At 34.7% G+C, this 26482-nt stretch overlaps 1 protein-coding gene across 1 annotated transcript in view; it reads left to right on the top strand.

Annotated features, from left to right (window-relative positions):
- The window catches only part of UNC13C (unc-13 homolog C), a 493476-nt gene that overhangs the window by 371698 nt on the left and 95296 nt on the right, over window positions 1–26482 (top strand). The window contains exons 19-23 of the mRNA XM_076004387.1: window positions 6108–6234; window positions 9943–10039; window positions 10678–10821; window positions 17345–17422; window positions 21715–21792. Coding sequence (XP_075860502.1) covers window positions 6108–6234; window positions 9943–10039; window positions 10678–10821; window positions 17345–17422; window positions 21715–21792 — 524 coding nt within the window. The remainder of the gene's footprint in view (window positions 1–6107; window positions 6235–9942; window positions 10040–10677; window positions 10822–17344; window positions 17423–21714; window positions 21793–26482) is intronic.

Below are 26482 nucleotides of genomic sequence, written 5' to 3' on the forward strand. Positions count from 1 at the left end.
TCAGATTCTTCCAAATTGCCAAGCTTTTTTTTGGTACATTTTTAATTAAGCATTTTTATTCTGGTAGTAAAATATTCATATTTCTCATTGAAATTCAAAGATTAAATTTTGTATAAAATTATCATACTGCAGCTTGGAAAACTAATTAAATTGTTTTATTTCGTAAATGTAATGAGCTAGTTGAATTTTTGTTGCCAAAATTAAAAATGTAGGAGGATTGATGGCTAAATAAATCCTAAGAGTCATTCACATTATATGAGATTGATGCAATTTTGTGAATGTAGTCTACTACTAAGTAGAAGATAATTCAAGTAGAAATAATGATAATTTGAAGTATTCTTTTGAATTTGATATGATAGTCTGTTACATTGATAATTTGGTAGGCAGTAGTTAGTACATAATTGTACTTATTGTTTATTTGAAATATCTCCTATATAATATGCGGTTAGCCATTATGGAAGGAATATATGAACACATAAGCAAAACAGACACATGGATTTTGGAAGAAAAACAGCTCTCTTTTCACAGAAGCATTTAAGTGGCAATAACCACCCAGAATGTAACCGAGATCCCACAAGTATAGAATAAGGCTAACAAGAAGGCAACAAAGGATATTAGTCTATCCAGAAAGCCTATGTACTTTACTTTTATGATTACTCCTTCATTCAGAGCTTACATACTTTTTTCTTAACATGAACTTAACAAATTTGATTAAGGGGTTTCCTATGTAATAGTGCATTAATTCATAGTGCGGTAGTCTTACATAGAGGTACTTACACTGATATAGTTCCAACAAAGCAAGGAAACAGCCTGAAAACATGCATATATATATATATATAAACAGAGGCAGGAAGTTAGAAAGCTGAGTAGTATGGATGATAGTTAATAAGTGGCTCTCAACCTTTGAAAACCTTTTTGTGATACAACAAAGCCCAAAATTTAGTCACGTGGCAAGGAAGGCTGGGACGGGTCATTTGGTTATATACTTGGGAGGAAAAGGACATGGTTTGGTAACCAGTTAGTTAAACCTGCCACAAATACTGAGACTCCTGGTGATTTCAGTACTACAAGTCACTGTGGGGGGAAAAAAAAAACAAACAAAAGTTCATATTTGACATTTGCTGTTTGAGGACAAACATCACATGTGGATCTCCTTTTACAGGAGCACACCCTTCCTTTCATTTTAGTTTGCACTGTCCTCAAGATCAGACCTACCTCATCAATTAACTCAAGAAACTGAAAAACTCCTGTTAAATCATCTGAAGTGCATCAGGCATGGAAAGATGTCAATTACTCTTTTGTTGAACTGGCAGAACGTAAAAACAGATAAGTGGATCTGTTTCTGTTCACAGAGAACAGTAAATGTTCGTTGATAGTACATGAGAGAAACACAGCTTTAGAGGGATAGAAACTAATTCCTAGGGGCTCACAAGCAGTTCAGGAAGGAGGAAATTATTACCACTAATTCTTCTATGATTTTTTTTTTCAGCAAAGGGGCTGATGAAACTCCTGATAGTTTTGAGTTATCATACCAGGCACATTCTTAAGAACTAAAATGGATAGTCCATAGACAAGATCAAAACCAGATTTTATCTTGTCGGATGGTCAGGGGTGTGTTTCCCATCTCTTGCCCATATCCATCCTCAATGGGGAGAGTTGGAGGTGAGGAAGAAGCAGCGACTTGCCAGTGTGTGGCTATAGCAAATTAGACACATAAAAGTGTTTCCTTTTTGGAACTGTGAGGACAGCAGGAATGAATGAAGGGACTGCAGCAATGCAGGAAGCTTTGGCAGAGTCCAGAAGGATGAGTTTGGGCAGGTCTGCAAATTCTGACCAAAACAGCTAAATAAGGGGGAAAGAACAACTGCAGTTATGAAGAAGTGAAGTGCAAATGAGTTGAGCAAATGACCTAAATGTCCTGCCAGAAAAACCCATTAGGACGCTGTCCACAGCTGACTTTTACCTGTTTTCCAGAGTGTAGAGGCTACTGAATTGTAAGGGTCAGGGATGGGTGAACCCTTTCCTTTTGTGGCACCGCAGAAATTCAGGATGTGACCAAACTTACCACCAAAATACTTAAAAACATGAGTAGAGAGGAGGAGAAAGCCCAAGGTTTTAATTGGAAACATAGTTATGTAAATTCATGGGAGACACACATACATCTTAAATAGCATCCCATTTAAATAAGAAAAATAAATCTTGTTTTATGTGATATGTTTCTTCTGACATAAGCTCCTCTCCAGGCACTAAACTTTACTATCACTATCAGAAAATCATTTGTTACTTAATTGTTGGCTTCTAGCACAAAGTTGGGCTAAATTCATCTCCTCCAAGAATCCACAACACCTTATACTTTCTGTAAGTCATGGCACTTGCCACATTGTGTTAACTGTTAATATGTCATTCTTCCTCCTTAAGCTCCCTGAACTTCAGATCAAAGAACATGTGGCCATCTTTATATCTCCAATGCCTCACACATGAGCCAGCACAAGATACACACTCAATAAACATTTTTGGTATAAAATGAAACTGGGTTTCTCTTCCCTGTGGGATTCTGTGAATGTGCAAATACTCTTGGAAGAGGTAACACATTAAGTCAAGCTCATTACTAACATTTCAGAGCCAAGAACATCCATGAAGACCTATATAATATAGATCTAAATATTTATAATTTATCAATCAAGCTAGTAAACTCTTAAATAAAATATATTCTATCTCCCTACCTCAAAAAATATACCTTCATACTGACATGATAAAACTTGTGTTTAATAGGAGCTATGTTTTATATACTAAAAGTTAAAAAAAATGGTCAAAGTGAAAATTTAGTTATCAATATGTGTATCTAGGTGTTATGCTTAGATTAGTAATATTTGGTGTTTAAATAAAGATAAATCATATTTTTCTTCCAGAAAATACACTTTCTCATCTTTATTGCAGCAAAATCATTAATTATGCAGTTATAATCAACATTTTCAAATATTTTGTGTTCCATTTAAAATGGTGACAATAAAAACTTTCCTGAGTCACATGATGTCTGCTGTCTTTCATTTTTTTTCTGTTTTAAAAATTTAAGCACTCCTTCACTTTGAATTTTTTTCTATTTCTATTTTCTCTTCAGTACTTTTTCTTTCCTGAATTCTATTTACACATTTCCTTTTTCTACCCAATCTCAGTTTACACGGTCTTAATATTTAAAGAATTAAAAAATAAAATGTCATATTCAAAACAGATATGACTTGAATATATATTTTATAAAAGGCTGTAATTTAAATTTAAAATAACAAAAGTTGAAATTAAAAATTATATCCATATGTATTCCCAGATATAGTTCACATATAGTTTTTAGAAAGTTATTTTCTTCTAAAATTTCCAAAAAATTTGCCGGGCGTGGTGACTCACTCCTGTAATCCTAGCACTCTGGGAGGCCGAGGCAGGCGGATTGCTCGAGGTCAGGAGTTCGAAAACAGCCTGAGCAAGAGTGAGACCCCCCACCTCTACTATAAATAGAAAGAAATTAATTAGCCAACTAATATATATAGAAAAAATTAGCTGGGCATGGTGGCACATGCCTGTAGTCCCAGCTACTCGGGAGGCTGAGGCAGGAGGATGCTTGAGCCTAGGAGATTGAGGTTTCTGTGAGCTAGGCTGACGCCATGGCACTCACTCTAGCCTGGGCAACAAAGTGAGACTCTGTTTCAAAAAGAAAGAAAGAAAGAAAGAAATTAAAATTTCCAAAAATATTTATAGAAATGAAGGAAAAATAAAAATTATTATTTGATATAATTTTTAAGTAAATCATTTGAATGAAGATAAAATCCAATTAATTAAATCTCATGTATCTAGATTTAAAAAATAAAATAAAGCTACTGACAATTCTAGCATTCAATGGCCATCTAGTTGGCAAAGAATCAGTATCAGGCTTCACATAAAGTACATCTAGAAGTACACATATACAACTGAAAAGTAATATGAATTATTTAGTATGTAAAATAGTTCCCAGCCATCATGTGTATCTGTTTTAATTCCCAAGTACCTTCAGAAATATAAATTGGATCCAAACAAAAGTAAGAAAATGGATGCTTGTTAATACTTGAAAATGATACTTTATCATACAATAATTTATTGTATCTATCTATTTCATTTCTGCTACCCAAAGGAAGAATCTGGGAAGTTAATTCGTTTGCCCTTTCTCTTGCCCAAGTGCTTCCACAGCTTCTCCCCATACTTCGAAGTAGAATCTGTTTCTGTTGTCAGCAATGGCACCACCTGCAAACCTTGGTAGCATTTGGACACAGTCACCTTTTGTTTCTAAGACATAGGACAAAAGATGGTCCAAAATATTACTCTGGGGCATGGAGGGGGTTAATCGTAAGAGCAGGTGGTGGTAGTGAGGAGAACAGGTGTTTAGCATTCCAGCTTACTCTGTGCTGGCAGGGAGTGTGGGTCTCACGTGATAGAGGAGCCTGAGAGCCATTTAATTTTTGAGTCTGTACTGGTGATATGTTAAGCACTGTGAATGTACGGATCCCAGAGCTCAAGCAGAACATCGTCTTGCTCATAATTGTGTTTGGGAGTTTGGCCTAGAAGAACTAGTTTATTACTGTTGTTTCTGTGTGAGCACATATCTGTATGTGGCCCCCTCCCCCCCCACTTGGTTCTACAAATTGTCTTAAATTAATCATTTTTCTGATAATTTGAAAATATTTGATTTAGGGTTGTATGCTCTCTTGTGTTTACCATTGGGAATTTTATTTTATTTTATTTATGTATTTATTTATTTAGAGACAAAGTCTCATTCTGTTGCCCAGACTAGAGTGACGTGGCATTAGCCTAGCTTACAGCAACCTCAAACTCTTGGGCTCAAGCAATCCTGCTGCCTCAGGCTCCCGAGTAGCTGGGACTACAGGCATGTGCCACCATGCCCGGCTAATTTTTTCTCTATATATTTTTAGTTGGCCAATTAATTTCTTTCTATTTTTAGTAGAGACAGGGTCTCGCTCTTCCTCAGGCTGGTCTCCAACTCCTGACATTGAGTGATCCTTCCTCCTTGGCCTCCCAGAGTGCTAGGATTACAGGCATGAGCCACCGTGCACAGTCATACCATTGGAATTTAAGTCCCTCTATAGTCCGGCTTTGAAAAGCAGGGATGTCTTCAATGTATTTATAATAATCTAATTGCTTCAATTAGTATTTTTAGAATTTCACCTGGAATATAAAATATAGGATGTTTCTCCTATACATCAAAAGCCTTAGGAGACTCACAGACCTCAAGCAGAACTTCTAAGAGAGGACTTTCATTCTGAATATAGCTAGGGATATTTTGGGTTTGGTTGTGTTCATAGTTAAAACCAGAATTGGCCAAAATTCTGGGGGACAAAGCAGAGATAAACACGTTCAATAAGATTATTATTGTCTCCATTCCCAAGTACTATATGTCTGGATCACAATAACTGTTTTAAGCTATACTTTATGAGCAAGAGTGAAAAAATGCCACATATTAGGAAATCCTGCTAAAGAAATATAAAAAAAATCCACAGAGTGAAAAATATTAATAATTTTAGCTAAACTTGAAAAGTAAAGACAAAATCATATGGCTTAGAAGTTGGAGATATTTCCTTTCCTTTTCAACTACCTTAATTCTTTAAGTGGTAAATATCTAGGCCAGAAATATGACCTACTCATTCATATTTCCAGTATTAATTGGTGATTATGGCTCCTAATTCATGTTTTATCCATGCTTAGAATTTTAATTCTTTTTGTCACTTCGCATCAAACTAAAAGTAGTCAAAATATGAAAGTTTGCAGATAAATAGAAAAATTTTAGTATGTTATTACTCCTTAACTCCATCAGACTTCTCACTTTTCCCAGTAAAACACATTAGAACATTCAAGTTATTTTGTATTACTCCTTGACCTGTTCTATGTAGGACCTGTAATTTTCTTTGCATTTTGTAAAATTTAGGTCAGCTTTTAGCAATTCATTACGCCTTTACTGCTAATCTACTATTTCTTTCCTTTTAGAAATGCTACTAATGAAAGTAGATTGGAACACAGAAGCATTGTTGGCAAACCAAGCTTTATTAAATGTATGATTTTATCTGTTATAGAACATGAAAAGCAGCGGTTATGCAAAAGTACCGATTATATGAATTTGCATTTCAAAGTGAAATGGTTTTATAATGAGTATGTGCGAGAACTTCCTGCCTTCAAGGATGCTGTTCCTGAATACTCCTTGTAAGTAGCGATTTTCATACGCACACCCCCAGTTCTCAATTCACAGCCCCATAAAATTACACCTGAATGGTGTAGCACTAAAATCTCTTCACATAGTCTTTGTTTGAATGCAGAAATTTCTGTTATAAAATTAACATTTTAAAGATTTGCATGTCTTCGGGAAGCATACTTAATTGAATTGTGTTGCATTTTTCCAGTTTGCCTTACTTGGATATTCAAATCAAAGACAAAGAAATATATAATAGCATATAGCTCACATGATCATACTGTTTTCTGTAAAAGTGCTAGAAGGCAGATTTTTTAAAATGAGGTGCTTGTATGTTGATCTATATAGTCAGATTTTCCCTTTGACTCAAACTTGTAACTGTCTTAGAAATTTATATTTCTAAAATAGAAATCATTATTTAACAGGTAACTTTTTCATAAATATGTCTCTGTGAAACTCATTTGTAATCACACAGTCACACATGTAATACTCCATATTTGATATGTATTTGAATTCTATTTTGTTCTATTGAAGGGAGACTTCCATATGTCAGGCTTTGTGCCAAGTGCTGTAGTGCAGTAGTGAATAAGATAAAGACCCCACCCTGAAAGGAGCTTATACTCCAGGAGATATTTATAAGTTTGAAAAGGATGATAAAGAAGGCAAAATTAAATATGTGCAATAGAGTTTCACAAAAGAGAGACATTACCCCTGTTTGGGGGACTCGACATAATATTCATAAATGGAATAGCTCTTGATATAGACTTTAAAAAAATAGGCAAGGTTATGGCAAGAGAAGGGAGAAAAGCATTAAGATGAAAACAAGAGTTATGAGTAGAATTATGGAGGTAGGAATATATTGGCTCTCATCTATGGGAAACAGGGTTATTCCAATGGGGTATAGGGTATTTTTACAAAATTAGTAGAAAGTAATATTTTAAAAAATAATATACAAAAAGTAGTTTAGAACCAGATTATTGTAAATAAATGCTGTGAAGCTTGCACCACATTCATCAGGCATTTCTGGAGTTGGAAATGACAGAGAAGAGATTTAGAAGGTAATAAGCAATGTAACGAGGAGATAGAATAGCTCTTTAATATAACTTTTCTTGCGGAAGTATATAATAAGGAATGGGATAGTGGGACAAGATAGATGGCTATCTTGGGCAGGGAGTGTTGGAGAGATGTTGGTCAAAGGATACAAAATTTCAATTAGAAGGAATAAGTTCAAGAGACCTATTGTACAACATGGTGACTATCTTTGTTAATATATCCTTAAAAGTTGCTAAGACAATAGATTTTCTGTGTTCTCACCATTAAAAATAAGTATGTGAGGTAATACATCTGTTAATTAACTCAATTTAGCCATTCTGCAATGTATACATATTTCAAAACAATATGTTGTACATGGCAAATATATACAATTTTATTAATTAAAAATTAAAAATATTTAAAATAAATTCATGTTAATGAAATATCAGTGATCAAAGGTAGCTTGGAATTGTGAGACCAAGATCCCAGAGAAAAGGAAACTACAGAGATAGGAGCACAACACCTTGCAGGCAGTTTCCCCTTGTGGTATTTTCTGATTCCTAATCTGTCCACATGTAGAGATGGAGGCAGAAACAAACAAGTAGAAAGTAGACACTAAGGGATTTAAAACTAAGTAGAGGCATTAATAGTCTCACAGTGCTAGAGGGACAAAAGTTGGAGGTCAAGGCTTTTTAAGAAAAAAGGGACATTGTACATGATCTAGGCTCTTAGGTAAGATCTTTGAAGAGTTCTGTTCTAGAAAAAGGGCAAACTAGAAACAGACCAGCCTAAAACTCAGCCTTGTCTAGATCACGGTGATCTCCCTGCGTTCTGTCTCCAAGAAAAAATTTAAATCCTCTCTGGAGGACATAATCAACCAAAGATCCATAATTTTTCATGAACAATGTATAATTCACAAAAAAATTAAGGATTACCATGCAACAGGATTGAACAACTATTTGCGGATTACACTTCTTCAGCAATGTATTGGAGAATCAGACAAAAAAATAATAAGTTTAAACAATAATATATTTAAGAATAAAAAGTTTAAACAATATAAATAACACATTTGAAAATGTCTATCTATCTATACAGGTATCTATACCTATATATCTGTATCTGATCATCTAGAGGTTCCATAATTTTTCACAGACATTGTTTACACACACACACATATATATCCTACATACAATTTATAACTTACAGTGATTAAATATATATTGTTGCTAGATGCACATGGTACATTACCAAAATAGCCATGTATTGGGCCATAAAACAAGTCTAATAAATTTTAAACAATTGAAAATATGTATTATATATTCTTAGACCACTGTGGAATTAAGACAGAAATCAACTCCAAGAAGATAACTACAAAATCACCAGATACATAAATTAAGCAGAATATTCTAAGTAACTCATGAATCAAAAAAGAAATCACAATGAAAATTATAAAATATTTTGAACTAAAGTAATAATAAAATGTGGCACATTGAAACTTGTGGAATTCAACTACAACAGGAAGTGGAGGAAAATTCATAGGTTTAATTTCATTCATATGAAAGAAAAAAGAAAATCAATAATAAAAGTAATTATCAGAAAAACTTTGAAAATAGCAAATTAAATCAAAATTCCACATGGATGCCCACATCAGGCACTACTTATTTACTGCCTTGGCCTACAGATTTAATGTAATCCCATAAAAATTCCAGAAGGTAACTGTGCAAATAGACAAGTTCATTCAAAAATGCATATAGAAATGCAAAGGCATGGCCGGGCACGGTGGCTCACGCCTGTAATCCTAGCACTCTGGGAGGCCGAGGTGGGCGGATTGCTCGAGGTCAGGAGTTCGAAACCAGCCTGAGCGAGACCCCGTCTCTACTAAAAATAGAAAGAAATTAATTGACCAACTAAAAGTATATATACAAAAAATTAGCTGGGCATGGTGGCACATGCCTGTAGTCCCAGCTACTCGGGAGGCTGAGGCAGGAGGATCGCTTGAGCCCAGGAGTTTGAGGTTGCTGTGAGCTAGGCTGACGCCACGGCACTCACTCTAGCCTGGGCAACAAAAGTGAGACTCTGTCTCAAAAAAATAAATAAATAAAAATAAAATAAAAAGAAATGCAAAGGCAGACAATACCAAGGCAGTGTTGAAGAGGAAGTTTAAAAAGCCAGAGAACGACCCTATTAGCTATCAAGATTTACTAATATTATATAAGAGCGTTGCATTGGTTCATGACAAGTAAGTCAAAGAAACAAAATAGTCCAGAGACAGACCTGCACAATGTCATTACTGGATTTGAATCAAAATGCCAACTCAATGCCAACTCAATGGATGGTGTTCTAAATAAGTAGTGCCTGATGTGGGCATCCATGTACAATAAAGAACTTTGAAACTTAGATCATTTACAAAACCCAATTGCAGATATACTGTAGATCATAATTAAAAAATCAAAGGGAAGCATGTTTGAGGCAGCATGGGAAGAGGCAAGAAAGAGGTGAAGATTGAAGGTAAAAAGAGAGGGGGATATTTGATGAAGTGAAGGTAAAGGTCTCTGAAGAAGCAAAACTGGAATAGGGGAAGGAAAGGAGATTTTTGATCCTGGATTACATTCATATAAGAAATAGCAGCATTTCTGTGAATTATATGCAGCGATGTCCTTTGTGATATCTAACATGATTAATTTTTTTAGGTGGTTTGAACCTTTTGTCATGCAGTGGCTAGATGAAAATGAAGATGTATCAATGGAGTTCCTTCATGGAGCACTGGGAAGAGACAAAAAAGATGGAGTGAGTTTAAATTGCCACAATTCAGTCACATTACTTGCTTTTAAGCTAATAGAAATGGTTAGGCTTATTGTTACTAATGTGATTTTGTTTTGATTCCATCATGACCAAAATAAGTTTAAAACATGATTTCAAAGGGCTGGTTAGAACTGTAGAGAATTGCTTAAATTAAAAAAAAATCAATCATCCATTTGTCCCAAGATTCTTCTTTCCTTCTCAAATTGGTCTGAATCTACAAGTTCCCCAAGCTTGTACAAAACTTCTGTGTTGTCCTGTAACATTTCTGAGATTTCTAGATTAGGAGCAGGTAGCCTCCCAGTCCTTCTAAAGCATCTCTCAAAGTCTTGAGCCACAGCCAGCTTGTTAAGCTATTCTAATGACCATGAGGAAGGAGAAATATGAAAGAACCAGTCCCTCAATTCAACAGTGGAAAAACCAATCAGCAGTAGGTTGGCCCAGGATATTAGTTCCACTACACTTTCCAGAAAAGGAGGTGAATGATTTTAAAGTGAGTAAGCATTTTGTTACTGGGAAATGAAGGTAAATGGTATGAAAGATTTAGTTGTTGAAGAATAATGAAGATTCTTTCCACACCCTTACTAATGCTCTTATTGGGATGGTTTTACCTCCTCTCCCCTCAGTTCCAGCAGACATCTGATCATGCCCTCTTCTCTTGCTCCGTGGTTGATGTCTTTGCTCAGCTTAATCAAAGCTTTGAGATTATTAAGAAACTGGAATGCCCTAATCCTGAAACATTATCTCACTTAATGAGGAGATTTGCAAAGGTAGGTTAAATGGAATGATCTTTCTTTTTTATTCTCCCCAGGGACTTTGGCAACCTGAAAAATGCCATTGTTTTATAATATTAGTCTTCTCTGACACCACTACCCCAATCTACTTTGTAATTCTGTACTAATAGGTTCAGTTGTCTGTAAGATTTTCATCGTATTTACTAGATTTCCTATTTCTTTAATACGGATTTTTCATCTTAAAAAACTATTGTTCACATTGATGACTCAGTCAGTCACTTATAATTGAAGAGACTGTCATGGATGATCAAATTATTCCTATTTCTAATGTGACTTTCTAGCTGAAAGTAACTCTTGGCATTTTATATGCAAGTTGACAAGTATGTTTTAGCAGACACTGTAGTATAGTATACTGGACTTTGAGTCATGAAAACTGAGTTCTGATTACAAATCAACCAATATTTACAGTGTGAATCTGACTTCTTCAGTTTTTTATGAATTTAGTTTTCATATTTGACAGATTGATTTTGTTCAACCAAATTTCTCTTAACACCTCTTCTCTTAAAATCTAAGTTGGCTTGCTAGGTGCTTACTTCTTTGCCAAGAGTTTCAATTCAAGGGAAATATAAGAAATAAAAGAAGCAATCTCTGTCCATCAAATCTTAAAAAAAAAAAATTCTGCATAATAATCAAGAACACATGACATAAACTAATTAGAAGATGGCATGAAAGGGACACAGTTCAGCTTCAAGCATTGTGGGATCTACAGTGAATTGAGAGGAGGGAAATATGATGAGAGCTGAAATAGACAGAGGCTTCCTGGTAAAACCAGAGCTCATAGAAATCTAAAGAGGTGAAGTTAGAAAAGTGTCCTAAGCCAGAGGAATAATGAGAACAAACGGACAGGTAAACCTGAGCATGACATGGCCAGGACAGAGAGAAACACCCTTTGGAGGTTGGGGGAAGCAGTAGGAAAGGTTGAGAGAGTAAACATGGCCCAGACCTTGAGGAGCTCTGCTTTCCAGGTTGAGAAGATTAGATGTAAATTTAGGAAACCCTAAACATTTGGAGATTTTTATGCAGGGTAGTGACATGACAAACATAGTGATTTAGGGAAAATACTTTTACAGTTCTATGTCTGGCTGATCTAAATATAAATCTGGCTCCATGGGTTGAATGATGATTGAGGTTTCAGCTGTTAATTCAACAAGTGCTTACTTGATTGCCTCACTTGCACACTTTCTTAGCCACCTTGAGAGATGTAATCATGGACAAGCATACTCTCTGACTTCAAGAAAACTTGTAATGGTAGGGCCAAAACTATAAACAACTATGACACATTCATATATATATATACACGCATGTATATATTTGGCATGTTAAGAAATAAGAAAATGCCAAAACCTAATTTAAATTGTGTAATAGTTGTTTGATTAGTTTGCTAGGGCTGCCATAATAATAAACCACAGACTGAGAGACTGAGTGGCTTAAACAACAGAAATTACTTTTTTAAAGGCCCTGTCTCCAAACATAGTCACATTCTGAAGTATTGAGGGTTAGGACTTCAACTTATGAATTTTGAGCGTACAATTCAGCCTATAACAGATGTGTACATTTAACATGCTACTGCTTTTAACCACAGAGACAAACACAATGAGAACATAACTGCATTTGGCATCATTATAAAAAATCCTTTATAAAGTTCAAGTCCTTTATGAATGGAAGGTTTTGTCCTGATCCTCTCTTAGAAACATTTAAATTTCGTTCTCTGATTGATGGATATGGGAAGATCTCTTCCAGGAGACTGCATCTTTATTATGTGTGATAGGATAGTTCATATTGAGGAAACAAACGCAGAAACTCTATGGTTTAACCCCACGAAAACGTACTTCCTGCTCACAAAACATCAGAAATAGGGTGGGTGATCCTGTAATCGAGCTCTCCACCATTCTATGACTCCAGGATTCTAGCCTAAGAGGTCCCAAAGGGGAGAAAGCATAGAGTTCCTAGAAGGCTCATGGAGCTAAGATTGGACAATTAGGTTCACATCGTAAAGAGCCTTAAAGAACAGAGAAAGTGGCTGAACTTATTTAGCAGAAAAATGAAGAGCCAGTGAAGCTTTGTGGAAAGACAAGCTGTCAGCCTAAACAGTACTATAGTATTTATTTGCCATGAAATATTTTGAACTCACATCGTTTTATGTATTAATTAGGAAGGCTAACTTCCCACTTTTTAACATAATTGCTAAAAATCATTTACTTGAATCATTCTTAGAGGGGATTTCATAGTCCCCTTTGATGATTTCCATTTCCCAATATGGTGAAATCTGCAGGAGGATAATTCTAAGGATTCTCTAAGTCTTTTCTTGATGAGATGCTGCATTTTGGATGAATGCCGAGAAAGAATGAAACTGGGTCATTAGGGATAGTGTTTGAAAAAGCATGTCACATGAAATTCTTGGAATTCTGTAGGACTTGTAGTGAAAACAGGATCATATGAGAATTTAAAAATCTAAGAGTTAATATATTTAGTGACATATTATTATAATGGTACCCAATATTAGAAAAGTAACTAGATTTCATCCTCAGAGCAGTCAGGCAGATAGGTTATGTAAAATGGGATCCTTTTATCAAAATATACTGGAATCACGTTGTCTTTCTGGAACTTATATTGATTTAAACAGTCCTCCTGGAGATAAGACGTATTGATGATATCTGCAGACAGGATGGGTGGAGTTTCATGGAAGACAGTTTTTCCACGGAAGGGGAGGGGGATAAGGAGGGGAGGGGGATGGAGGGAGGGGGAGCTCAGCTGGTCATGCGTGGACCAGTTCCTAACAGGCCAAGGACTCATACCAGGCCACAGCCAGGGATGTTGGGGACTGCAGTTTTAGAAGATTTAGCATTCTAAAATGGAATTCAAAGGGATAATTCATTCTTACTAAAGAGTCTGTAGGGTTGAATAAGGCTCCAAAAAAATGTTTCCAATTTCATATCAAGAACACTCAGGAGCTGTAATGAGTGATACAATGGCATGTGAGTAGTGAATATTCCTATGACTATACTGCTGCTCTTGACAAGTATAGGTAGTTTGATTTCAAAAAAGAGATATGAAGTAGAGACATCTTTAATACTACTTAAAACAAAAAAAAAACAAATATTGAGTCCTGGGTATGAGCCTGGCTGCCAGGTGCAGGAAGTTCTGTGGTGAATGAGACACACACATTCTCGTTCTTTGTTCTCTGGGAACCTAATCTTAATTTTAAAAATTAATAAGGATAATCCTTTGAACATTATTTTATGCTAACACTTTGTATATATTGTCTTGCTTATTCTTCACAGCCACCCCAGAAAATGAGTACTGTTATTTTCCCTAAATTTTCAAATGATAAAACAGGCTCAAAAAGTTTAAACCACTGAAACAAGGCATACAACTATAATTGGTATGGACGGAATGCTTTTAACCACTAAGCAATGCTCCCACCTCATCCAGTGTAATCAGAAATCAATCGGTAATTTGGAGTATAGACTGCCATTGTTTATTTTTACTCTTACGGCCAAACCTATGCATCTGTGGCGGAGGAAATGGAGAACGCTCTCTTAAGTTGCATATGTTAAAATATAGCACATAAAGCATTCAAGTCACATTTCTAATGTTGCTCGAGTGATATGATAAAATCTCCTTGCATTGCTCTAATACTATATTGTTCCATGCATAAAAAGTTAATGAAAAGATGCAGTTTGAACCAGAGTTCTTATCTTGCTGATCATAAGAGCAATACACTAGATGGGACAACTGGGAGTGTTAACAGGATATGTAGCCCACTCCTACTAGTGTGACATTAGTTCAGGAAACCACAATGGCTCTGTCTGAGTAGTTGACGTCCATCCCACTCAATGCTCCACCAGTAGCTGCATGTCAAATCAGAACTGATTTAGGCTGGGAGATATTTTAGTCGTCCTGTCTGATCCTTTAAACGCCGCAGAATCACTGACTTTCCTGCCACAATCCTATTAGAATTTCATCTTATTTAATCAGCAGCTCTTGGAATTGCAGTTCTTTTGGTGTATCCATAGAAGAGGCTCTGCACCTCATGACTAGCTCTTCATATAAGCTGTGTTTTATAATAGAACAAAATGCAAACAGCGCCTGCTAAGCTGTCTGTTGCATCTTCCTCTGCACGTCTACTGAAGACCAGCAGTTCCCCAAAGATAAAATCATGACTTAAGCTCACACACCCAGGAGTCCTATCTTCCAGGCCTTGTCAGCTACCCTTTCCATCAGCAGTTCTCTCTTAAGAGTTACCTCCGCTCGGCCATTCATTAGTTAGGACAGTGGTTCTCAAACTTAGCATGCATCAGAATCACCTGGAGGCTTGTCAAAACACACTGCTGGGGCCCACCTCCAGAGTTACTGACTCGGTAGATCTAGGATAGGACCGGCAAATTTGCATTTCTAGCAAATCCCCAGGTGATGTTTATGCTGTTGCTGATCTCAGAACTACATTCTGAGAACCAATGACTTAAGAAATATGTCATATGCAGCTACTTATTAGTATGAAAGAACTAATGCCTGGTAGTGATTTACTTAGTTGAATAAATTAGAATGATATTTTAAAGTGTTCCCTAAAATGTGCATTGTACATTCTCATTCAGGTATGCTTTTTACATTAGTAAATAGATGGGGGTTATCCCAGCAGTGTACCTATAACTCTTATGGGAACACAATCTTAAACTATATCCTACAAGACTGTGAAGTTTTCCTTACTTGTAGCTCATCCTGGCTTCTTCTCCTTGGCATTTGTAGATTAGTGGATGTGAGATCCCAGGATCAGTTGTCTCTAAGCAGAAATTCAAGGGACTGGGGGTGGGGGTGAGAAGGTAGGGGGAACAGACTTATGAAATAGAGCCAAGCTGTAGAGCATGGGAGATACCTTGAGAATAATCATAAAAGGATGTCCAGATTCCCCTTTCTTCAGAGGGGGAAAAAGGAAAAAAAAAAAAAAAAGCTGTTCAGTAAGTCAGTCTGAACAGATACCCAGCAAGTATCTAAATGATACTGAGTTATAGAGGATTTTCATGCTGTCCAAACTTTATCTTAAGCAAGTCATAGTATCTGTGTTATAACAATCTCCTAAAGTCAGGATTATGGGTTGCATTTGTTTTGTTTTTGCAATAGAGTAAAATGATTCTTAAAGCTTAATTGTCATTAAGAAACTGCAAATTGAGAGTAGTGTTTATATGTACATATAAATTATACTCCCTTAGGTAAGCCTGGAGTAATTCAACATTATGTCTAAAGTAAAATTTGAAGAGGCACATTTAAGATAGTCTGATCAGCCATCTGTTTTCCTAGATTTATTGGCCTGCTGCTTGATAAGATTTTATAATTTTCAAGGTAGACTTTCTAATTAAATTGATGCCTGTTGCCATATTACTGTGTCCTTCTACAAAGTATCAACTTTCTGTCTGCATGCTATCCCTAACTTCAGGTTTTCATTGTGATTTTAAAAGTCTATAAAACAAGTTCATAGTCAATTTAGTGAATTCTCCTTTACAGGTTAAACATCTCTTTTTCAGGTAACTCCTTGGAGTGTCACCCCCAGTAGATTTTGAGCCGCTAAGAAAACTTAGACAAGTTTGTTGTACACAAAAGAAAGTAAAAAGCGTTTTGTCTTTGCTTTTCTATGAAAAGAGATAACATATTTCTTTCACTGATGCTCTATCTCACGTAAGGAAATGACATCCACATGTAGTTTACTATAATTCAATCTATATGTAAAAGCAGTAGGATGGAAACTCAATATATCTTTAAGTAATTGGAATGAAATTTAATGAACATGGTTCATGCTTCTTTTGTGTAATTAATAAAAACAAACGACATTCTTAGGCTCAGAAATAGTAGAGAGTGAAAGAAAATATAGAATTAAGAGGAAAAGGACAGCAAGAGGGGAAAGCTAAAGCTATATTTTTAGCAAATAATGTGTTAGTAACTTAATAAACAAAAGGTAAATAAATTGAGGTATAGAAATAGTGTAATGTAAAAGCTGGAATTTTAGGTTTTAAGAGGTAGTTTTTGATAGTACTCAATATGACTCATCATTGCAGGAAAATACTGAAAATAGTCATAGCTAAGTGATGTGCTCAGGAATACTCTGACCCCACTTATAAACAAGGTTTTTAGGAACACTGGAGAAAGTTCAGAAAATGACCACCATGAAAAATTTTGGCATGGTAGGTAGAAGGGGTGGGTAGGGACTAGACACCATAAGAGATGATTCAAAGCATAAGGTATCTATTCAGGGGGTAGAGGGGAGAAGCATTAGACATCATTCCATTGTAAGTCTCTAAAAATAGAGGAGGTTGCCACAAGAGGTCAATATATCTTCTGAATAAAGTTGAGATCCTTATTTTTTACAAGGGCATAGATTGAAGCACCGCTTATGGCTCCCTCTCAACAGAAAAGACATCTGAAAAATTTGCCTTACTTAGCATTAACCTGTGTAGCAATAGGTGTAAAACCACATACCTGGATAATTTCACAATGTTTTCTGTCTTAGACCATCAATAAAGTGCTGCTCCAGTATGCTGCAATTGTATCAAGTGATTTCAGTTCATATTGTGATAAGGAAAATGTGGTAAGTAAAAATGTCTCTACTTTCAAGCATCCATCATTGAGGTTTACTTCTTCAAACTGTGAATAAGGAAGAGAAATTGTTTGCTTTCTGTTTTCATAGTGGATGATAAAAAATAGCAATCTCAAGAAATTGTTTGAAAACTTCTCTAGTAGTCTTGAGCTTGTTTTAATTCACAGGAAGGTTGAGTGTCTTGATATAGCCAACTTGTGGTTTTCCATATTGTTAAGGAAGAAGACTAGCATAAATAATTGAAAACTCGCATTCATAAAATATTGGAGATGAATATTGGATAGTTAAAAACTAGATAAATCTTGGTACCACCTAGTTTCATTATGACACCAATACTAAAATTAGTATAATTTAGTCTTTCAGTTTTCAAATAAATTGAGAAGGATGATTAATGTATGGAATGATGCTGATTTCTACTCCTAATGATTAATTTACCCTTTTTTGAATATTGGGGAAATATTTATAAAATTCAAATGAGTATTACAACTTAATAAAAGGCATAAAGGGAAGCAAGATAAACTGAAGTTATTTGCAATACAATTAGTGTTATTTTATGATGGAAGGAGAAAGCTTTCTTATTCAATCTGTAATATTAGGAGAAATATGTTGGCAACATTGTAAGAAGTTTATAAAAGAGCAGCATTGAAACAAACAAGTGTTAAAAAAAATAAGTACAATAGTTTTTAGGAGAAAAACCAATCTTTTCTCCCCTCAAAAAATCAATTCTATCAGCCGGTCTACACGAATTCTAAGGAAAGCTACTAGTCTTCTCCCTGAAACCTCATTGACCTCTTGCTGACAGTTCATTAAGATAAGTCAGTCCTAATGATTCTTGAGAAATCCAAAAGATGCCTCTTTATCTTAAATTAATATGCTGCCCAGAAATTTTGTTAGAATTTCCAGACATCTCAGCAGTGATTTCTAATTGTCATTGATTATAAATATTCTAAAAGCAAGGTAGAGTATTGATTTATCAAAAGCATATATTTCTAATTAAATGATAATACACATCTAAAGTGTTATATTAAAAATCCAAACAGTATCTGATAACTTCAGAAGAGATTCTATTTATATTATGATAGCCAAATTGAAGATTTTGAAAGGTGTCTGTGAACTACTAAAGCTAATTCCTGCCATTCAGAAAGGAAAATTAATTTTTAAAAGCCCCTGGAGACTTCTACTTTATGTATTATTAATAATATTCTATATTATAGTTTATATTTTAAAAACATGAAAACATAAATCAATAACTATTATATTATTCTATGTACTTTTTCTGTATGTTTTATACTTTTAAACATTAAATCTTACAAAGAGAAAAAAAAAGTCCTAGAAATATTATAGTACAGGAACTTCCTTTTCCTTCCCTCAGTCTGTTTGTTCCACAATTACTCATGTCTTGACCAGCCTCATACTCTATTGCTTAAATACCAAGTATCATTTTAGCTTTTACGAAAGAATATCGCTTAGCTATTTGGTTTATAATTTCAGTTGAGACAAGCTGAAGTGCTTTTGTATATTTGCATGGGTACATATAACTGTTATTACAAATTTATTTCAATATCAGGACCATTGAAACTTGTACACTGAACTTTCTCAGTATATCTATTTCATCTGCAAATTGAGCTAGAAACTTCTAAAGAAAGATATCATTTAAGATATGACCATAACATTTGATTTCTCAGGGGTCAGAATCAAAGACCAGAGTTAAACATTAATGAAATGTCCACCTCAGAATAATTTTTTTTTTACTGTGACATTTTAAATTAGAAATGGGTCAAAACATTTTCATCCATTTTCTTCCATATTTCAAAATATAGCAAGGTATCACTATTGAAATCAGAGTTACTTTATTTTTAATATTTTTTTAATCTTTTTCAATACAGAAACACTTTACCCATGTAGAAATGCCCCAGTCTGAACAAAACTAACTTGCATATTCATCATATTTCAGGTTCCTAAGTTTGTTCCATCATGAGATAAAATGAAATGCATATTTTTAGAGAACAGTCAAAATATATAAATAAGAAGATATCACTTAACTTCAAACATAAGTTATTTTATCTTACTAAACTCTTCAATAAGCAATATGTCTGAATCAGTTACTGTTCGCTTTACTACGGATTTTGGTTTTTGCACTTACTATAGAGTTGTTTAAAGTAAAAGCTGGTTTATGATTAAATTGAAGGTAGATTTGTATAATCTAGATCTCAGTAGTGATTTGACAAATTTAATTCAATAAAATTGAATTTTGAACATTTCAAGGTCAGGGAAAGCTTAATGAAAGGGGAGAGTCTCATATTTATTTTTATCTCCCTTTAGATAGCTGTCTCTTTTTTCTCTGTAGACCTTACTTGGGATCAATAGCAATCCATGTCAAGGGAGAACAACTGTCTGTGTTAATTTTGTTCTTAGTAGCTCTTTTTCATCAGAAATGATTATATTAAGAAGTCTACTAAGTGATGTATCTCAAGAATGGAAAAACAAGCACCACATGTACTCACCAGCAAATTGGTACTAACAGGTCAAGACTTAAGTGGACATATAGGAATAACATTTATCGGGTGGGAGGGGGCAATGGGGGCATGGGCAATATACGCAACCTTAACATTTGCACCCTCATAATATGCTGAAATAAATAAATAAGAAGACTTGGCCACGGCCTTTAATTATAAAGCTAGTACAAGAGTACTGTTATATATGCCAACAAAAAGAAGCTTCAATGCTAATGTCAAATAATCACAGAAGATTCTACCCAGCAAACTTAGACCCATGCATGGGCAGAAAGGTGATAAAATAGTTACATCCATGTAGTCTTCCCGCTTCTCATTACAAGTCATGGTCTTACTTTGACTTTGGATTTCTCCCTAGTAGGACTTCCCAAATTCAAACCATATCTTCCTCTTCTACAATTAAAAGAAGATACCAGTAACCTTATTTCTTATTGGAAAATTTGTCTATTGGCTCAATTTATGGACTTTGGGTCAAGATACTGAATTTCCTGAAAATTCAGTTGTATTTAAGGACTAAGTAGCTCTCAATCATGGCTAGGAGTCAGAATCATTTGTGAAGCATTCTGATTCAGCTTACTGAATCAGAATTTCTGGGGGATAATTCTCAGATATCTGTGTTGAAAAAATAAAACTTAAACAACTAGAATCAAGGGAACAGAAATTGAAAACTGTTTTCATAAATTGAAGTTAGTATGTGGTCACTTTAAGAGTCAAGTAGAAATTTTTCCAAGACCAGTAATGTGGAAATCAATAATAAAATCTTCCCATTGAAGAGAGCTAGCATCTCTCTGACATCCCATGAGTCCTTTGCATGACTCTCTCTGACTCAGTATTGGCTTATTTCCCAGCAACTTGGAAGATATATTCATTTTCCTTTCTTTGTTTTCTCTTCCTACTGGAATTCGTATTAGGAATCAATGCACAGCAAATATTAAATGATTCTGTAACTATTCTGAATTCTGTCTTCCAATTATTAATTTCTCTATCCTGAGTTCACATGTAGTTCTGTCACAAAGCTTTACATTTTGTTATTTTTGTATTTCTGCCTCTTTGGAAACAAGTGGAAAAACATTTTTGAAGCGTGTATTATGGGTAAAGTGCTATACAGTAATCTGGGAATAAGAAAAGCAGAAAAAGGCATAGCACCATGGCACAGTGTATTTAAGGTTAGCTGGTGAGACAGTGAAAAGCAACTCAAATATAAAGTAATATAAAACAAATGCCAAGTGAGTGATAAAAAATAAAATCTAGGAAAGGGAGAGCTCTAACCTAAATGATAGATCTAATTCAAATAAGCAAAGAGGAAAATGAGAAGGGAAACATGGATTACAGCTAGAAACAAAGAACCTTGAGTGCCAGCATATGGGCTCTATCTACAGCCAGAGAATTCATTTGAAGTTTTTTTTCTTTTTTCTTTTCTTGGATTTAAACAATTCAGATGGTGTTTTCATTTTTAGATAGTGAAATAACAGAAGAATTTAATCTGTCACAAAACAAATCTATGAAAACAGAATATGGTTAATTTCTAAGTATGAAATGCTATAATGTTAAAGGTAAAAGAAACTTAAGTAGCAAGTCTGCAATGGTTTATTGTCTGAGTATGTTATTAAATTTCATTCCCCAAAGTGGCATTATATTTTTCCCTTTCTATTCTCAGTTGTTATACCAAATATAGTAAGATGTCAGTGATTACCACTTTTAAATTAAACTCATTCAATAACTTAATATATAAATATTACTCACAATACTCTTCTTTTTTCTTATTTAAAGCCCTGTATTTTGATGAACAATATTCAACAATTGCGGGTCCAGCTGGAAAAAATGTTTGAATCCATGGGAGGAAAAGAGGTGGGTATGTTTTTACTCCTACATTTACCAAATACCTACCTAGAGATCATTAGCAGTGTATCTCTTGCTATAGAAAGTGTCTTAATCCAGGTTTACATGGTTTAGCTGAGAACATGAACTGATAATAATCTAAAATCCCATTAACAACTAAAATGATTATTATCCACAACAGAATAGCAAATACATCAGAAGTGTGAAATGGGAGGTGGGAAGAGTAAGATAACCAGTAGCCCTTCATTTGTGTGTACGTGTGTGTGTGTGTATAATCACATATACACAGATGTATATGCTAATAATCTATAAAGTTCCAAAAATCATAAATGTTTTTTACTGTCCTGTACAATGTCACTTTGATATCTATGTTTGTTCTGATGTGGTGTTACTGTTTTTTTGTGTATCGGAGGTTTATTTTTCACATTGAAAAAGTTCTGTTAAAAATGTGTTGTGTGCTGTGTCTGTAATGTGTCATGTCTTTGTCCAATACTTTTGACTTGCCATTCCATGAGCAGAAGAAGGAAGCAGAAAGATTCTTTTATGAGGTTTGTGATCGTAAGCTTCTTATCCTTTACCTGGCTGTTTCCCGACACACACACCTAAAGACCATTGCACTTCTTTCTTATTCTCATTTGCTTGTTTGGAACAGACAGACAGCAAAATACTAGCTGTGCACCTGCCTCTTCCTGCCTGCCAGAGTCTTCTCTTGCACAAACTGTTGTGAGCATCTGGGGACTGAGGACTGAAGAAGGTGCAGAGAGGGAGGGTCATGGAGCCCCCTACCCCGGTGAAATAATCCAAAGGGTGGTTATGTCAAGAATATGTAGATGGATATTTCTATTTAAGATTTGTTTACATCGTTCCTTACTGTGACAAAGGTTATGAGAGGCATATAAACCTAGGCTGGATTTCAAGGCAAACATCCCTTGTATTTCTGAATTTATGACACTGCAAATACTTCTTTTAAGATTGGCCTACTCACATGTGATTTTACTCTAAACCCCAAGGAGACATTTGTACATTTCCCCCCATGTCTATTTCCTTTTCAGTCTTTTGAAAAACGGACCTGCTATTTAGCATCCCTCAAATGAGAAGCACTAGGAGACAGGTGTGATGGTGCAGAACTTAAAAAAAAATGAAATTTTATAAGTTATGTTTCCATTGCAATCTCAATTTAATTTATAAGGCTTCATTTCCTAAAGTATGTTAATGCTTTTTGCATGGGCTGACAGCATCAAACTCATTTGAAAATTCTTCTGCTGAATTAGGTGAACACAAGCAATTGGGGATCATAACTTGATATTTCCTTTTTAATTTTAGTGATGTTTTATATTCAGACTTTAGGTCCACTTACTGTTTAGAAAAGTAGTGCATAAATTATTGATTTCTTGTGGGAAATACTGTCTCCTTTCAGTGAATTTTAAAGCCTACAAATCATTTAAGAATAAGTTATATTTAAAATGTCGTATTTCCAGAAATTTGTCCTTATGCTCCTACTGTTTCATGACTGTTCTGTGTGTGAACTTCAATGTGAATAATATATTGCTGAGCTGAATTTAATCAGACAAATTAGAAAAGACAGACCAATTACACAAATCACACCTATACTTAAAGGAAACTTTATTGGTTAAGCCACCTGCTAACCAAAAATGTCATGGGGTGGCTTGTTTACCAACCAAAAATAGACACTTTACTTCAGATAAAATTGCTAGTTTGAAATGTACTGGTCTCACATAATAATTTTAATTTCAAATATATGAGTATATCACAGAACTCTTCTACTTCCTGGAGAAAATAATGAAAACAGAAATACTGAGTTTGGTGCCTTTTCATTTTATAACTCTTGCAATGTCTATTCGCTAAATTTCTCAGACATAATTTGAAGGTAAAATCTAATTAAATAAATAACTGTAATGAAATTAATGCCTAGTTTCTAACAATGTAATCTGTCCAAGAGATAGCATTGACCCTAGCTCCCTTCTTTTCCTACATTTAAATATTTTTCATCTCCTTCCTCCATCTCTTTACTCTGTTCTCCTCTTTTATCTCTTTCTCTATGCATAATTTTTTTTTCTCTTATCCTCTTTCCTTTTCATCTCTTGTCTTCTATTGCTAAGGAAAAGCTTTAGGCAGGCCCAGTCAGCATTGACATAGGGATTAATGAAATGTCAAGAAAAAGAAAGACCAGAATCCAAGTCTGAATGTAACATGCATCCTCCCAGACAAAAATAAGATTAATTAATACAGAATTATGCTACAGTTGCTGGTTGCTACACTCAGCCTACTCTAGGCAGCAGAATTGCAAAATAATAGGCAGAGTTTTTCTAATAAAGTTATCTATATATGACAGTATCTAAAAGGATTCCTTGGGGCTTTTACGAAGATGAAAAAGGATTTGATTGAAAATGAAACAATTCATCCTTTGATATGAGAAGTATATATAGCACTTGATACAGACATGTTCAATTGCCTTTAAAGGTTATACACTGTGTATTAATGCCAACTCCCAGTTTTTTTCTTACAGTGGAACTGATTATAAAACCTTAACTGGTGTTGCTAAGGGATAACTTTCTAGCCTATACCTTCTTCTTCTTCTTTTAAGAGTATCTTATTATGTTGCCCCCTACCATCCATGCTAGGTTGTGAACTTCTTGCTACAAAAATTAAAGAGCAAATGATTGCGTGTGCATTTGCTCAAAATAGTTTTTAATGCCATGCATTTACTAGTTGGCTTCTAACAACAACATTGCTTGCCTCTAATACTATCTGCAAAGGGCTGGCCGCTTGCAGGCATGGTTGCATGATGGATGCCCCAGCTCTCTGCTGCTTTAACCTGATCAGTGTGTCGTTGGGGCAGTTGTTTGTTCTTTACAGAATAAGCCTCTTTTCCTTCTGAAAACAGAAGGATTGTTTAAAAGCTTTTTTTTTTTTTTTTTTTTTTGGTTGGAAAAAAATCTGCTTTCCCTATGAGTCCAGGATGGAAGCATGGCCTCATGCTATGACAATGTTGGGATTACGTTATTGACAATGGCTCCAAAAGCAGTCACTTAAGCAATCACTGTTAAACAACTGCACACACAATATCCTGTGGGTCATGTCAGCACGTTTATTTTCTAATGCCCTATTTAGAAAAAAAAATCAAAATATAAGAGTGAACCGCTCAATTTCTTCTCCTATGAAGTGACTTTCCAACACGCTTCTCTACACACAAATCAAGAACATGTTTTGGCATAATATCTCTAACTCCTCTAAAGAACATTTCAAAAAAAATCTCCTAAACCATGAAGAAATACTAACCTTTAGGAACGAGATCCAGAGTCTATTTTTTCTTTCTTTTTCTTTCTTTCTTTTTTATTTTAAAGCATCTCAAGTGATTTTTTTTAATATGGATATAGTTTTGGAAATCACTATACTAAAAAAGAATAAATAGCCAACCCATGTTAAGGACTTAGTTGAGCTAGCAGTTAAATTATTTACACTACCATCCTCATACTACAATACCTGTCCCTTTATAACAAAATAACAGCAAAACTATTATCAGGATGACATGTAATAATTTTGTTCATTGGTGGATGATTATTTTATTATCCTGCAATAGCTCAAAAGTAAAACATACATTTTAGCTTACATTATTTTACTGGCTTAATTATTTTATGAATATAATTTGGTGTATATCAATTGCAAATAAATATTTAGTGTTCATTTTATAACTAAATTTACTGCCACAGCCTACAGCCCATGGAGAGGACTTTTTTTATATTTCCTTGATCTGTCATCTAACTTGTACAAGTATATGAAAAAAAATTAAGTAACCTAAAATTTAATTTCTTTTCAGAAAGTCATAAGATATTGGTTATGAAACTCTGCAGAACTTATACTGTAGTTATTGATTTAGACCATGCATTACTCCCTTACATTATTGTATTGGTACAATCATCATGGTAGAATCTGTTTTACAATAGAGCCTACTAACTATTGAGAGTACTTTAAATTCTATTATAGTTAGCCATTACTAAGACATTTAGGGGAAAGAGAGGTTGTTTGTTCAGCTAAATTCTTTCACTCTGCTGACATAAGGCAGATAAATTATGAAAGGTACAATGATAATGCTGTTTTTATTGACATGTCTCAAAAAAGGATTGAATCTTCTGATTCATCTCATGGTGGTAAAATTTCCTATGAGAGTAACTCTCACATATATCAGTCTGAATAGGGCCAACAAGTCTGGACCATAGCCCCATTGTCCTAAAAATGTGTATACTTTAAGGAGCAATTTGATTATTCTCTAGTTTCCTAGATGCCTATTTATATTACTTTTAACTTTACTGGTTAATTTAATATGTCAATTAGAAATTGCCTCTGATTGCCCAAAAGTGTGTGTGTGTAGCTCATTGAAATTCATTGTAAAACCGATTAGCCATATGGATTCAGTCATTAGCTAGGAAACTCTAAACCAGAAAGGAAAGAAATTAACCTCCATTATTTTTCACTTGACACTACCTGCTCAACTTTATACATGCTGAGGCAACAGGGAATTTAAGATCACTGCTTTAACAGAGATAATACTCCATGCCAATAGTTCTTGAACTTCAGCATGCATCAGAACTATCTGCTGAGCTTATTAAAACACACATTGCTGAACTTCACCCCCAGAGTACTTGATTCGGTAGGTCTGGGTCAAGTCCCAGTGATTTAC

The sequence above is a fragment of the Microcebus murinus genome, chromosome 6 (genome assembly GCF_040939455.1).
Source record: "Microcebus murinus isolate Inina chromosome 6, M.murinus_Inina_mat1.0, whole genome shotgun sequence".
Taxonomy (NCBI): Eukaryota; Metazoa; Chordata; class Mammalia; order Primates; family Cheirogaleidae; genus Microcebus; species Microcebus murinus.